Source organism: Carica papaya, chromosome 5 (assembly GCF_054855325.1).
Source record: "Carica papaya isolate Zhongbai chromosome 5, ASM5485532v1, whole genome shotgun sequence".
Taxonomy (NCBI): Eukaryota; Viridiplantae; Streptophyta; class Magnoliopsida; order Brassicales; family Caricaceae; genus Carica; species Carica papaya.
In genome coordinates, this window is record NC_142313.1 from 40,301,328 (window position 1) to 40,313,248 (window position 11,921).

The window sequence follows — 11,921 nt, forward strand, 5'->3', positions numbered from 1 at the left end:
GAAATAGGGTGAGGGGTCCTTACTTGATTCGACACCGAAAACTAAATTGTCATTGTGCCTACAAGCGGTCCCTGGATTCTCTGAATTTTTTCTCGAGAACTGAAACGCGCTTACGGTACCTACACATGTCCCAAATAACCCAAAAATTAGACATAGGGTCTACTTGACCAATTTCAAATTCCAGCACGGCGGCTCCGCCGTGCTCCGGTGATGGCACCACCGCTCGCGGCGGCGATCTGCCTTAGGTTGGCTGTTTTCGGCCGAATTCAGCCAAACTTGCATCGATTCCTGTGAGAAAACACACTTAGGGCCATTAGTGGGCCGGAAAAACGTAGAAAACTAAAATTCACCCGCGTTGGGGCTTTTCGATGCGGCAGCTCCTCCGGTTCACGTTGCGGTTAGGTGTTTTACTCCGTATAACCTGCAGAGGAGGAAACGGTGATCACAACGGTGGAAAAATCATATCGAACAGGAATTGGGAAGGGCCTCATCAGAGGCGAAAACCGAAACACCTCGCGGCGGCATTTTTCGCTCCGATTTGACCATAGGTGGGTTTAGAATCAAATTATGAGCAAATGGTGGAATTTTTACCTCGTTTGGCGGCCAAAAATTACTCCGGTACGGCGGCGGGTGGCGACGGTCGGCTCCCCGGCAGCTGGGCTATCTTATCCGGTGAGGGGCTCTAGCGGCTAGGGTTAGCGTTTGGGTGCGGATTGAGTTATTTATATTCATCTGCTTTTGATCTGAACCGTCCATCGCTTTTAATCTGGACCGTCCGATCGTGATTAAATAGAGACTGAATCTAGACTGTTTATCGCGATTCAATCTGAGCCGTCCGTCTGCGATTCAATCTGTGTCGTCCGTGCGCGATCCAATCTGAGCCGTCTATGTACGTTTTTGATCTGGGCCGTCCGTACGCACAGGAACGGATCTCAGTCGTTCGATCGTGCACACGTGAATCGCCCACGTGGCTCCCTCCCGCGTCAGCGTCTCTGCCACCTGGCGCGTCCTGGTTGGTTGGGGCAGCTGACGTGGCACAATTTTTTTAAATTGCGTTTTGACCATCAGTTTTCGATTTTTCTTTCAAAAATACCATTATAACTTAAATTTTCACCTATTTTTTTTAAAAATTATTTTCAATTAATTTCTTAAACAATTTTTATTATTATTACTATTACTATTTTTATTAAAATAAATTAAATTCAATTAATACATATTTATATTTATATAGAATTAATAAATAAAATAAAATAATAAAAATAGTTGGGCGTTACACGAAAATTAAAGAATTTAAGTTTTTAGTCTATTTAATTAAAAAATATTAAAATTTTGATATTTATTATTATTATTATTATTATTTTTAACAGTAAAGAACTCGTATACCAACTTTTTCTCTAAAATTTTGATATTTATTTATTTATTTATTATTATTATTCCACAATGCTATGGACTACCATGTTAGCTTTCCCTACAAACCCCAAGTAATTGTGATATCAGACCTACCCGATAGCCATAGTAGGACTTTGCAGTCATCAATTATGGAGCTACATTCAAATAAATCCTCTTCTCTCAATGTTATGGCGTTTTTAACCTCCTCACTTCAACTGTCTCCGGAACGGTTAAATACGGAAACGGTATACTGCAGGGGGGTAGTGCGACATCCCAAATAGTTCGGCAAGATAAAAAGAGACCTACAGCTCGGGGATTGATTGAATAAATTAAATTGCTACTGAAATCAGCTGACGTTTGTTCTTCCTACTTTACAAAAGATTAGATCAAACTGTTCGGTCCGAAACAAATAAATATTAGTTTATTCCTCTATCCATTTTTTGAAATTTCAAAACTGATTTTTTCTTTTTTTTTTTTAAAAAAATAATGATAATGCAATCCATTTTTGGCACGTACAAATCGTGTTTCTTTCAGCCCCACTCCATCAAAATAGTTCGATCGTCTATCCAAATCGCTTTTCTCTATTCGGTACCGTATATGGCCTCGCGAAGACCTCTTAACTAGAATAGGTGTTAAAATGTGAATCTCAAGAGATGCAACAAACTCAAAAACAAAAAAAAAAGTTGATCACCAAAGACTCCAAACCCTTTTAGCTCATGCATACAATTTACCTGCTGATTCGATCGTAGCAGTAAATTCCAAACCTGTGAGACTACAGGCACGATCATGATCACTAACATAAAACAATATTTAACCTCATGATTCCAAATAGTGCACCAACAAAATGACTGTCCACGAGAGAGACACGGTGAATTAAAAAGGAAAAAGGGGTCTACTACGGAATAAACTCAATTCAGAACACATCAAAATTGACTAATCAGTGAGACTTAACATGAGTTTGCACCACGGTCAAGGCTGAGCTTTCTTCTCCAAAGTCCTGAAGAACCAACATATGGAAAAATATATTATTCCTGATTCTCCAGCAAAATAACAAGAGCAGGTTCATTTCAAATGTATGCGTACCTTGACAACAACACAAGAGCAACCGACTACCTTCCTGGCTTTCCCCTCAGAGTCTATCTTGCACAGCTGCATCGCCCAAGCACCCATATTAAAAACAAACCATGCATGAAAGAGCCAGTTTTCTAAGCACAAGGCATGAAATAACAATTTAATACCTTCAAACAGCAACAAAATTTAATGACAAATGATAGTAGTAGCAAAAAATTAATAAGGGCTGTAATTGAATAGACAAGACTATGCAAACGATTCACGGACTGCATTACCATGAAGGATTATCAATTTCAGAATAAAAGATTTCAAAACACACCATAATATATTTGTAATATTATTCCATCCTAATATTATTAATCACTAGGAAAAGTTGCAAACAAATGAAAAATACAAGTCTCATTTTCTCTTCATGACACAAAGTGAGCAAAAAATGCACAGTTCACCAAATATTAGAGAATCTGGCTAAACATAATACTTACTCCCGCCCATTCACCAAGGGTCTTAGCACTGGGAACTGTCAGCAGAGTAACATTATGGTCGTTGCAAAGTGCTTTCACCAGCTTGACATAGTCAGTCTGGTTGCAATCCTCAGCTAATACACAGAGCTGGGCAGCATGCTTCTCAATCACCTTTGCACCTTCATGAAGACCTCGAGCCAGCCCACCATGAGCAAGAGATTTCCTTAACACATGTTGCAAAGCTGTAATCAAGTCCATCTCCTCAGGGACTGCAACAGATGTCTCGGCTGCAACAACAGCAGCAGCAGCACCTTCTTCACTGCAAGAGTAGCACATAAATAGTGAATCGGAAATGTTCTGCAATTACTTTTCTTAAACAGCAAACTCAAAACACGTTCCACTCCTCCCAATCAACACATACAAGTTCATTTCATTTATTGAATCTCATTGTAAAGAGGTAGTTATCAAACTTCTATTTCAAATTGGATCAGTTTTTTTTAAACTAACATCTATTACAACCATCCAAAATTAACACACTAGAAACCATGTCATACATATACATTTAAAAGAATTATCAATTGAACTTCCTGTTGTCTGTACATGTATTACACCTTTAGCAGAAATTAAGTCTTTCACCACTAATTCACAGAAGTCAAAGATCTAGAACACAACTCTAGGACATAGTCAAACAAAGAATTATGCCACATGAACGATTTACTGAATGACAATAAAATGTCAATGCCATACACGTCAAAGAAACCATGCTATTTTCTGTCATTAGATATCCAAAAGATTACAATTTCGGAGGGAATTAAGATACAAATCCATTAAATACTTAACCTTATCATAGCCATTAGAAGGGAGCTAACCGCTTGAAATGACAGATTTCTTCCACAAGGGAAAATCCTTATTAACTTCTACCCCAATTAGCCCTCTTCTTTGAGCACATGACACCGAATTGTGCCACATATCAAACTCGTATGATGCAAATTTTAGTATAATGACAAAGGGAACCAACTTGAGACCATTTTATCTTGTTAGAAGCTTTAAATAAACCCTAGAAGAATAGGAAAAAACAGGTTTGGCCATAAATACATCCACACAAATTATTAAAGCACATTAACATCCACAAATGCACCACCACACAATAGACACAAATAAGGTTCAGCAGGAAAACACAACAGTAAGAACCTTTTTTTTCCTCAAATAACAACAGCAAGAACCTTTTACTTGCACCGGGACATACAATGTCAGAAAAAATATTTTGTTTTTGAAGAGTATGGGTATGTTTTGTTTCTAAGCAGCTCAATAAAGGTGTCTGTTTTAGCCACTTTGGTTTGTGAGACAATCACTTGTAAACAAAAAAGAATGAAAACCTACCTATTTTTTTAGCTTATAAGGCATATAATAATTCATACTTCATCTTTTATCTTACTCACTTATAACCGCTCTTTTACCAAACACGTAATTTTTGTAAAGCTTGTAAGTAAAAAATAAACTGTCCCAACACATTCACTTATTTTTAAAGCTTATACACATTGCTAGCCTATAAATCTCATCCACTTATAAGCTTAAAAGAAAATTTTTAAGCCAAACCAAAAGACCCCTATATCTCATGGCACTCTTCTGTGTTCTAGATCTCATTTTATCCTTATCAAAGACAGCTGTCAGAGCTTAGAGGGAAATTCTGTCCGTACCTAAGGCCATGTGAACCTGAAAGCAAAAGGCAATAAGGCTCAGAAAGAACTTTTTGTCGCCCAAATGAGAACAGGTTTCCTATCTTTTGTTTCGAATCTTATAGCCAAATTTGCTTGAAAAGGAATCATATAGCCATATACCTGAAACTAAAAGGAAAATACTATTGTGATGCTAGGGGGACGGCTAGTTTAGGACTAAGGTTTTGCCAGCATATATTGATCCGAGACTTCCCACAAATAAAAAACAAACCAATCTAGAATGGGCAACCATGTCAAGTACTAAGATCACTGCATTGAAAGATCTTCAAATAAAACTAATTCCAGAGCATGTTTATCATCAGCTATAACGGAATATGGTGTATCTCCGTTGGTTTTACTCATATAATCAAATCTTGATTGCAAATTAGTTGTTATGGCCAATGCTAAGAGTTACAAGTTCAGATTAGTTAAATTAAGGGATTGCGAATCTTAAAATTTTGAAAGCTTTTATATAATGCAGTATTTAGCTATTGAGAATAATCTCACACTTGCAATCAGCGTGTTAATAAACAGAGAGATTACTGAAAACGCATAATTCAGACTCAACGAAAACAATAACCTAATGTGAGAGAAGCTTACCCTGACATTGTTCTTTTTGATTATGATGAAATCCCTTATAATCCCTGCAGTACATCCCAAATCAGACACCAAAAAACCATAAATTAGTACCGTAAAAAGGAACAATTATCAGAATAGGCTCTTAAACTGATTAAATCTTCACGGATGCGTTTCTTTTGTCAGTTTAACCAAATAATATAACCACATGAGTGTTAAATAACCAACCAACGAATTGCGAAACTGTACTAAAGACTCATAAACCCTAGAGAAGAAGAGGAGGAAAGAGAAAGGAACCTCTGTGTGGAGGCTACGCCGCAAGAGAAACTTCTTTCTTTAAACCCTAGAGAAGAGGAGCAAAGAGAAAAAAACCCTCTGGGTGGACGTATATGAGCGATTTTTATATTTATTTTATTCTTGTTTATTCCCCAACATTTATTCTTATTTTCACATTTACCCCATATTCTTAAAATTTATGATAAATTACAACAAAAAAAATATATTAATCACATTTAAATACATTTTACAAAATATAATTTTAAGTTTAAATCATACAAAAACAAAATTATAATGTTTTAAGAAATAAAAAAAGTAAAGCTAGTAAATGACTTATAAAAAAAAAAAAAATCCAACATAATAAAAGAAATATATATAATCATAAAAATAGATATAACTGATTTTTTTTAAAAAAAGAAGAAATAAAATATTGATAAAAACCAATATAATATTATAAATTGGGAAAATAAAATTAATTTTTATTGTTATTTTATTATTATTATTATTATTATTATTATTATTTTTGAATTAAATTATTCTTTTACAACAATGGTCTTCTTTGTAATAGTTTAATATTATATATTTATTTATGATATACAATTTATAAAGTTTATTTTTAGCCATGATAAAAATGAATTTAGAAACAACTTTTGCAGTAAACTTTATTTTATTTTTATAATATTTTTAATATTTAATAAATATTTTCAACACAGCTATTATAATTTTTTTTTGTTTGTGACAATTTAAATTAATTTTTGCTAGACAATTTTTGTTTTGACAATATAATGATTTTGTAAAGAAGCTCATTACATTATACACGTGGTTCTTGAATTACAAATCTTCATGTTTTTGAGACCGAAAATATTTGATTCGACCCGGTCGTTCAAGCATAATGGAACTAAAATTTAGTACATTTCAATCTGAATCGGATCAGATAATAACAATTTTTTCTTGTTTTAGTACATAAATGAACTTTGCAAACTTGATTATGTATTGATCTGGTAATGCATTTTAATCTGAATCAAGTCAAGTATTTCCTCGTGATCTCTTCTGCAACTTTAAAATATGAGTGTACACCATTCTAGCAATGCAAAAATGGCTATATTCCTGTTCCCTTGTGTAATTTACACAATTAACATGCATGTCAAATTGGTAATTAACTGAATCAGGTGTGGGTTAACTCATCTTCTGGCCTCTGACAAATTTGAAGTTGAAGAGGTGATTACTCGATCGAACTTCCTTTGCCGCAAAACATCTATTCACCGGAAACATTAATGTTACGCCAACAATGACGTAGCCAAGTATTAGAATGTAACAACAAAGTTAGGCTATTCCTACTCGTTCAACCTATTATCTAACATGGTATATCTTGAGGTTCCAACTAGTTTACGAAGTTCATGCAAGGCGCCACCTTTTAAGGTAATCCTTCATTCAACCAACATCGAGATTGATATAAGATAAATAAATACCTTGATCTTCCCACTTAAAAATGCTTAAATGCATGAGAAATGACAATAACAACAATGGAAATAGCTGAGAGGATGTTGAGCTGAAACAAAAAGATCCCATCCAATAAGCACAAGCAGCTGACTTTAATTCAGAAATTAAACATATTCTGTGGGACAATCCTCATGTAAAAGTTCAAGCATACTCCTCATATCAACCTTCTAAAATACTGTGGGACAATAATAACTAACATATTCTAGACTAAAAGAACATCTCAATCTGCTATTCTTCTTTTCCCTTCAAGTCCTCACTTTCTCATATTGGTTGTAATATTTATAATTACAATATAGATTATTGTGTTTGAGTTACCATTCCTACAATGATTATGAAAATCTAACTCCACCTTAAAAGCAGGAACCCGATTTTCCTTGTTAAGGCATTTACAATAGGAATAATAGTAATTTATAGGAATAATAGTAATTTAAACACAATAAATGGTGATCTAATTATGTATAATAACACTAAAATGGATACTAAAGATCAACTAACATTTGAATATAAATGAACTAAATGCGAGCTCCACAAATTCTCATGATTTCATGATGGCACCAACCAAATATGCAATTACTTGAGGTCTAACTAGAGGCCAAACCAAACATAGAAGTATGCAAATTTTAAAGGAAAGGACATATACAGAAATATAAACATATATAAACAACTAAAAGATAGAAACATCTCAGTTTCTGATGGTAAATAGTTTGTCTTGTTAATAGTCACTAACAAAACAATCAATCCTTGGAATATAATCATTCAACCTATTATCTAACATGGTATATCTTGAGGCTCAACCTAGTTTTCGAAGTTCATGCAAGGCGCCACCTTTCAAGGTAATCCTTCATTCAACCAACATCGACATTGATATAAGATAAATACCTTGATCGTCCCACTTAAAAATGCTTAAATGCATGAGAAATGACAATAACAACAACGGAAATAGCTGAGATGATGTTGAGCTGAAACAAAAGGATCCCATCCAATAAGCACAAGCAGCTGACTTGAATTCAAAAATCAAACATATTCTGTGGACAATCCTCATATAAAAAATCAAGCACACTCCTCATATCAGCCTTCTAAAATACTGTGGGACAATAATAACTAACATATTCTAGACTAAAAGAACATCTCAACCTGCTATTCTTCATTTCCCTTCAATTCCTCACTTTCTCATATTGGTTGTAATATTTATAATTACAATATAGATTATTGTGTCTGAGTTACCGTTCCTACAATGATTATGAAAATCTAACTCCACCTTAAAAGCAGGAATCCGATTTTCCTTGTTAAAGCATTTACAATAGGAATAATAGTAATTTATAGGAATAATAGTAATTTAAACACAATAAATGGTGATCTAATTATGTATAATAACACTAAAATGGATACTAAAGATCAACTAACATTTGGATATAAATGAACTAAATGCGAGCTCCACGAATTCTCATGATTTCATGATAGCACCAACCAAATATGCAATTACTTGAGGTCTAACTAGAGGCCAAACCAAACATAGAAGTATGCAAATTTTAAAGGAAAGGACATATACAGAAACATAAACATATATAAACAACTAGAAGATAGAAACATCTCAGTTTCTGATGGTAAATAGTTTGTCTTGTTAATAGTCACTAAAAAAACAATCAATCCTTTGAATATAATCACTTACCCAATCTCTGTGACGTTCTAACTGAAGTGTGATAGACAGAGCCATTAGAAGTAAGAACTAAACAGCAAATGGTCCATAAGAAGTAAGAACTAAACAGCAAATGGATATTAGAGAGAAAGATTAATATAAAAATATTTCATAACTGTAAGAAAGTTGTTCCCAAAGTGTACATAGAGTGCAAGTCTGTGGGCACACATGTACAGTAAAATAAACAACTTTAAGAGCATAATAGTTTTTCCCAAGAGCAAAAATTCATTATTTTTCACTTACAAGGACTAGTCCATTCTCCACGCCTAACCCATACAACACGCCTGCATATTTCTCCACAGACCCGCTAAAGAAATTTTCTTTCAGCTTCCTGAAAGTGCAGGCTGTGAGCAGACTATCAGAACCTGCTTGATGAGAAATGCCAACCCTTTCAACTTCCAACAACTCAGCAAGCTTGTTCAAACCACCATGCAGGCTGTTGCAGAACTTCATCAAGTGCTTGATGTCGTAAAGAGTAGGAAAATACATCTTGATCAGATTAAAGAACCCAACTTGTGTATCAGGCAAATTCTGACAGGTCAAGAGCTTGAGCAAATATCCAAAATCATATCCACTATGAAAGGTAACCCAATGCACACTATCATTCAATACAATCCCTGAAGACATCAAAAGCTCCCCAAACCTCCTTGCATCAATACCCATCTCATTGTTCTTCTTGAAGTCAATCCCACTTTGGTGCAAAAGCTCGATAGAGTCATTAGCAAAGACATCCTCATTGACATTAAATTCACGGAAGTTGAATTGCCAGATGCAATACTTGTCGGTTCCACAAGTTGGTAAATTCCCGTACTCATCTGAAAATGTGAGACCTAACTGAATCAACTTGAGCATATCAACGTTGTCCTTCAAGGTCTGATAATGGTAGTCATAGCTGTTCTTGAAATTCCCCACGGGACGCAAGACGATCCCTGGGAACTCGGTGTCCATTGCAACGTAAGGATAATCATCGACAATCTCACGAATCAACGCGAACTCTTCCTCCAGATTTTCATTCCAAACCTCGCGAATTTGAATGGAATTGCTTTTCGGTAGCACCAACATCACTTGGAAACAACAATTGGATCACTCAACAACCAAACTCTAGGAAAAAAATTATGCAAACCCAATCTAAATTTTCTTTCGATAAATCCAATCTAATCACACACACCAGATTTGCATAAAATTTCCAATCAAACTTATCGGCAACAAAATCAACTTGATTAAACGAATTCAAATACGCAGAAATTCAACAAACCACACGAAAATGCAGATATTTGCCTATATATACATACATATATATAGGCGTAACGACAATAAGAACAGACCTCGAGAAATTACGAGAAGGATCTGGAGACAGGAATCGCGGATTCTAGAGCGAGAGAGACAAAAGAGAGAAGGGAGAGGAAAATCTCTCTTAGGGTTTCGAGGGTTGTGGTTCTATTAAAGAAGATAAGGTTGTAAGATCTCTTTTTTTTTTTTTTTTTTTTTTTTTAAACCAAAAACAAAAAAGAAAATATTTTACTGTGAATTTTTATTTTTATTTGAGAAAAAATCTGTGAAATTTGTTAATTCTGTTTTGATTTTCTCCGATTCGACCCAATCAAGCCCTTCCTGTTCTCCTGCTCAAGAAGCCGAAGAAACTGAAATGGCCGAAATGTAGACAAAGAAAAAAAAAAGAATAATTAATAATAATAATAACTAGGCCAAAAAAAGTCTCTTTTTTAATTTTTTATCCTCCACAAAATATAATATTTTTTTTATTATTATTGAAAAAATATGGGAGAATAAATACTATCTTTTATATTTTTAGGAGATAATTAGTTGAAAATTTATTAAAGATAAATATTAAAATTTTAGAATCATATATTAAAATTTAGTTATTAAAAGTATATTTTCATGTATTATTTTTAAAATAATTCTACGATACAATAAGATACAGTAATATATTTAAATAAAATTTTTTCTTTAAGAACACGAGATTAGACAAATATATCTAATTTTTTTGTATTTATATTAATTAGTCTACCATGAGTGGTGTGCATTCGGTTGGAATGTGCATGCAATAGTTTAAGAAAGAAAATAAAAGAACTCGAGATCGACAATTATTTATAAATTTTAAAATAATAAAAATAAAAATAGATTAAATTTAGAATAACAAAAGAAAAAAATAGTTTCTAAGTATGCTTTTAAATTAGATTAGTCGATATATAATTAATTTTTAAAGTTTTAAAATAATGAGTTACTTAAAAAAATCTTATAATATCGGAAACAAAATATGCTATTAGGAAACCTATTTATAATCAAATATATTTTGTTAGAAAATATGACATGCAACATACAAAGTGGGCATTTGAGATTTATTATACTATAAACAAGGTAATTGAAAACAAATAATTATTTTAGTAAATTATGCGAAAGTAAGTTTGCCATAAACGCGCATGCAACTCCTACGTAATTAGTTTTTATCTTTTTTATCAAATATACTTTCGATTTTGCCAAAATTGAAAATATGCTTCAACTAATTTTTAAAAGAGTAAACTTACAAACATACTCGACACTCGTGAAATAAATAGTTTGGTAATTCAAATAATTATTTTAGCATGTTAAATATATAAGAAAAACTATAAAGGTCCGGAACTTAAATGAAAATAAAGTTATAAATTAAATGCGAAAGCGAAAAAATTAAGTTAGGGTTTACATTCCCTACACAATACTTTAGAATATCCAATAGAGTTACAAGAATGTCTCTTCTAAAGAACAAACGAAAATCAAAGAAATAAACGAAAAACAAATAACTAAGTAATCCTATGACGACCTTTACTAACTCTTGAAGTGAGTATAGGTGGTGAATTATTCACAACTCTCTTATTGATCGAGATCTGGATCTTGATCCTCTTAATATGAAATAGTTAATGAATGTGTGAGTTACACTATTTTAGTAAGAATAACACATTAATCACATATACAAAAAACTGAAAATTAGTAAAAATCAGAAAAACAACCAATGGACCCTTTAATTTAATCTAAATTTATTTATTATAAAGAAAGTCATTTACTCCATATTGTGTAACAAGTCTTTTCCAACAATAACTTATAAAAACTCATATTCATGTACTATTATTTATTACATATAAGATGACAAGAAATGATCATTTTATATTTTTACCCACTTACCGGTACCCGTGGGAGTTTATAGGGATGTCCTCCTACTCGTGAACCCAATATCCAACTAAATAA

The 11,921-nt window shown here is 33.2% G+C and overlaps 2 protein-coding genes across 3 annotated transcripts; both read right to left on the minus strand.

Annotated features, from left to right (window-relative positions):
• Positions 1-2,072: 2,072 nt before the first annotated feature.
• LOC110822624 (small ribosomal subunit protein eS12y-like) lies at positions 2,073-5,615 on the minus strand. 2 transcript variants are annotated; one of them, XM_088220946.1, is made up of 5 exons: positions 5,510-5,615; positions 5,237-5,280; positions 2,943-3,240; positions 2,473-2,538; positions 2,073-2,386 (listed from the first exon to the last, which is right to left on the minus strand). In XM_088220946.1, the coding sequence occupies exons 2-5, from the start codon at positions 5,242-5,244 to the stop codon at positions 2,327-2,329; spliced, it is 432 nt and encodes a 143-aa protein (XP_088077072.1). In that variant the 5' UTR covers positions 5,245-5,280; positions 5,510-5,615; the 3' UTR covers positions 2,073-2,326. The 2 variants fall into 2 exon arrangements, with proteins under 2 accessions (XP_088077072.1, XP_088077070.1); XM_088220944.1 differs by lacking the exons at positions 5,237-5,280; positions 5,510-5,615 and having other exon boundaries at positions 2,943-3,257.
• A 3,162-nt stretch (positions 5,616-8,777) lies between these two features.
• LOC110822616 (putative CCR4-associated factor 1 homolog 7) lies at positions 8,778-10,314 on the minus strand. Its single transcript, XM_022052763.2, has 2 exons — positions 10,010-10,314; positions 8,778-9,748 (listed from the first exon to the last, which is right to left on the minus strand). The coding sequence occupies exon 2, from the start codon at positions 9,744-9,746 to the stop codon at positions 8,913-8,915; it is 834 nt and encodes a 277-aa protein (XP_021908455.1). The 5' UTR covers positions 9,747-9,748; positions 10,010-10,314; the 3' UTR covers positions 8,778-8,912.
• Between the last annotated feature and the right edge of the window lie 1,607 nt (positions 10,315-11,921).

Excerpts from the sequence above, each read along its gene's own strand:
- LOC110822616 (XM_022052763.2), bottom strand. The coding sequence starts at position 9,746 with ATGTTGGTGCTACCGAAAAGCAATTCCATTCAAATTCGCGAGGTTTGG.
- LOC110822624 (XM_088220944.1), bottom strand. The coding sequence starts at position 3,257 with ATGTGCTACTCTTGCAGTGAAGAAGGTGCTGCTGCTGCTGTTGTTGCA. Across the intron at positions 2,539-2,942 it reads CCCTTGGTGAATGGGCGGGA|CTGTGCAAGATAGACTCTGA; the intron begins GTAAGTATTATG and ends TGGGCGATGCAG. Across the intron at positions 2,387-2,472 it reads GCTCTTGTGTTGTTGTCAAG|GACTTTGGAGAAGAAAGCTC; the intron begins GTACGCATACAT and ends TTGGTTCTTCAG.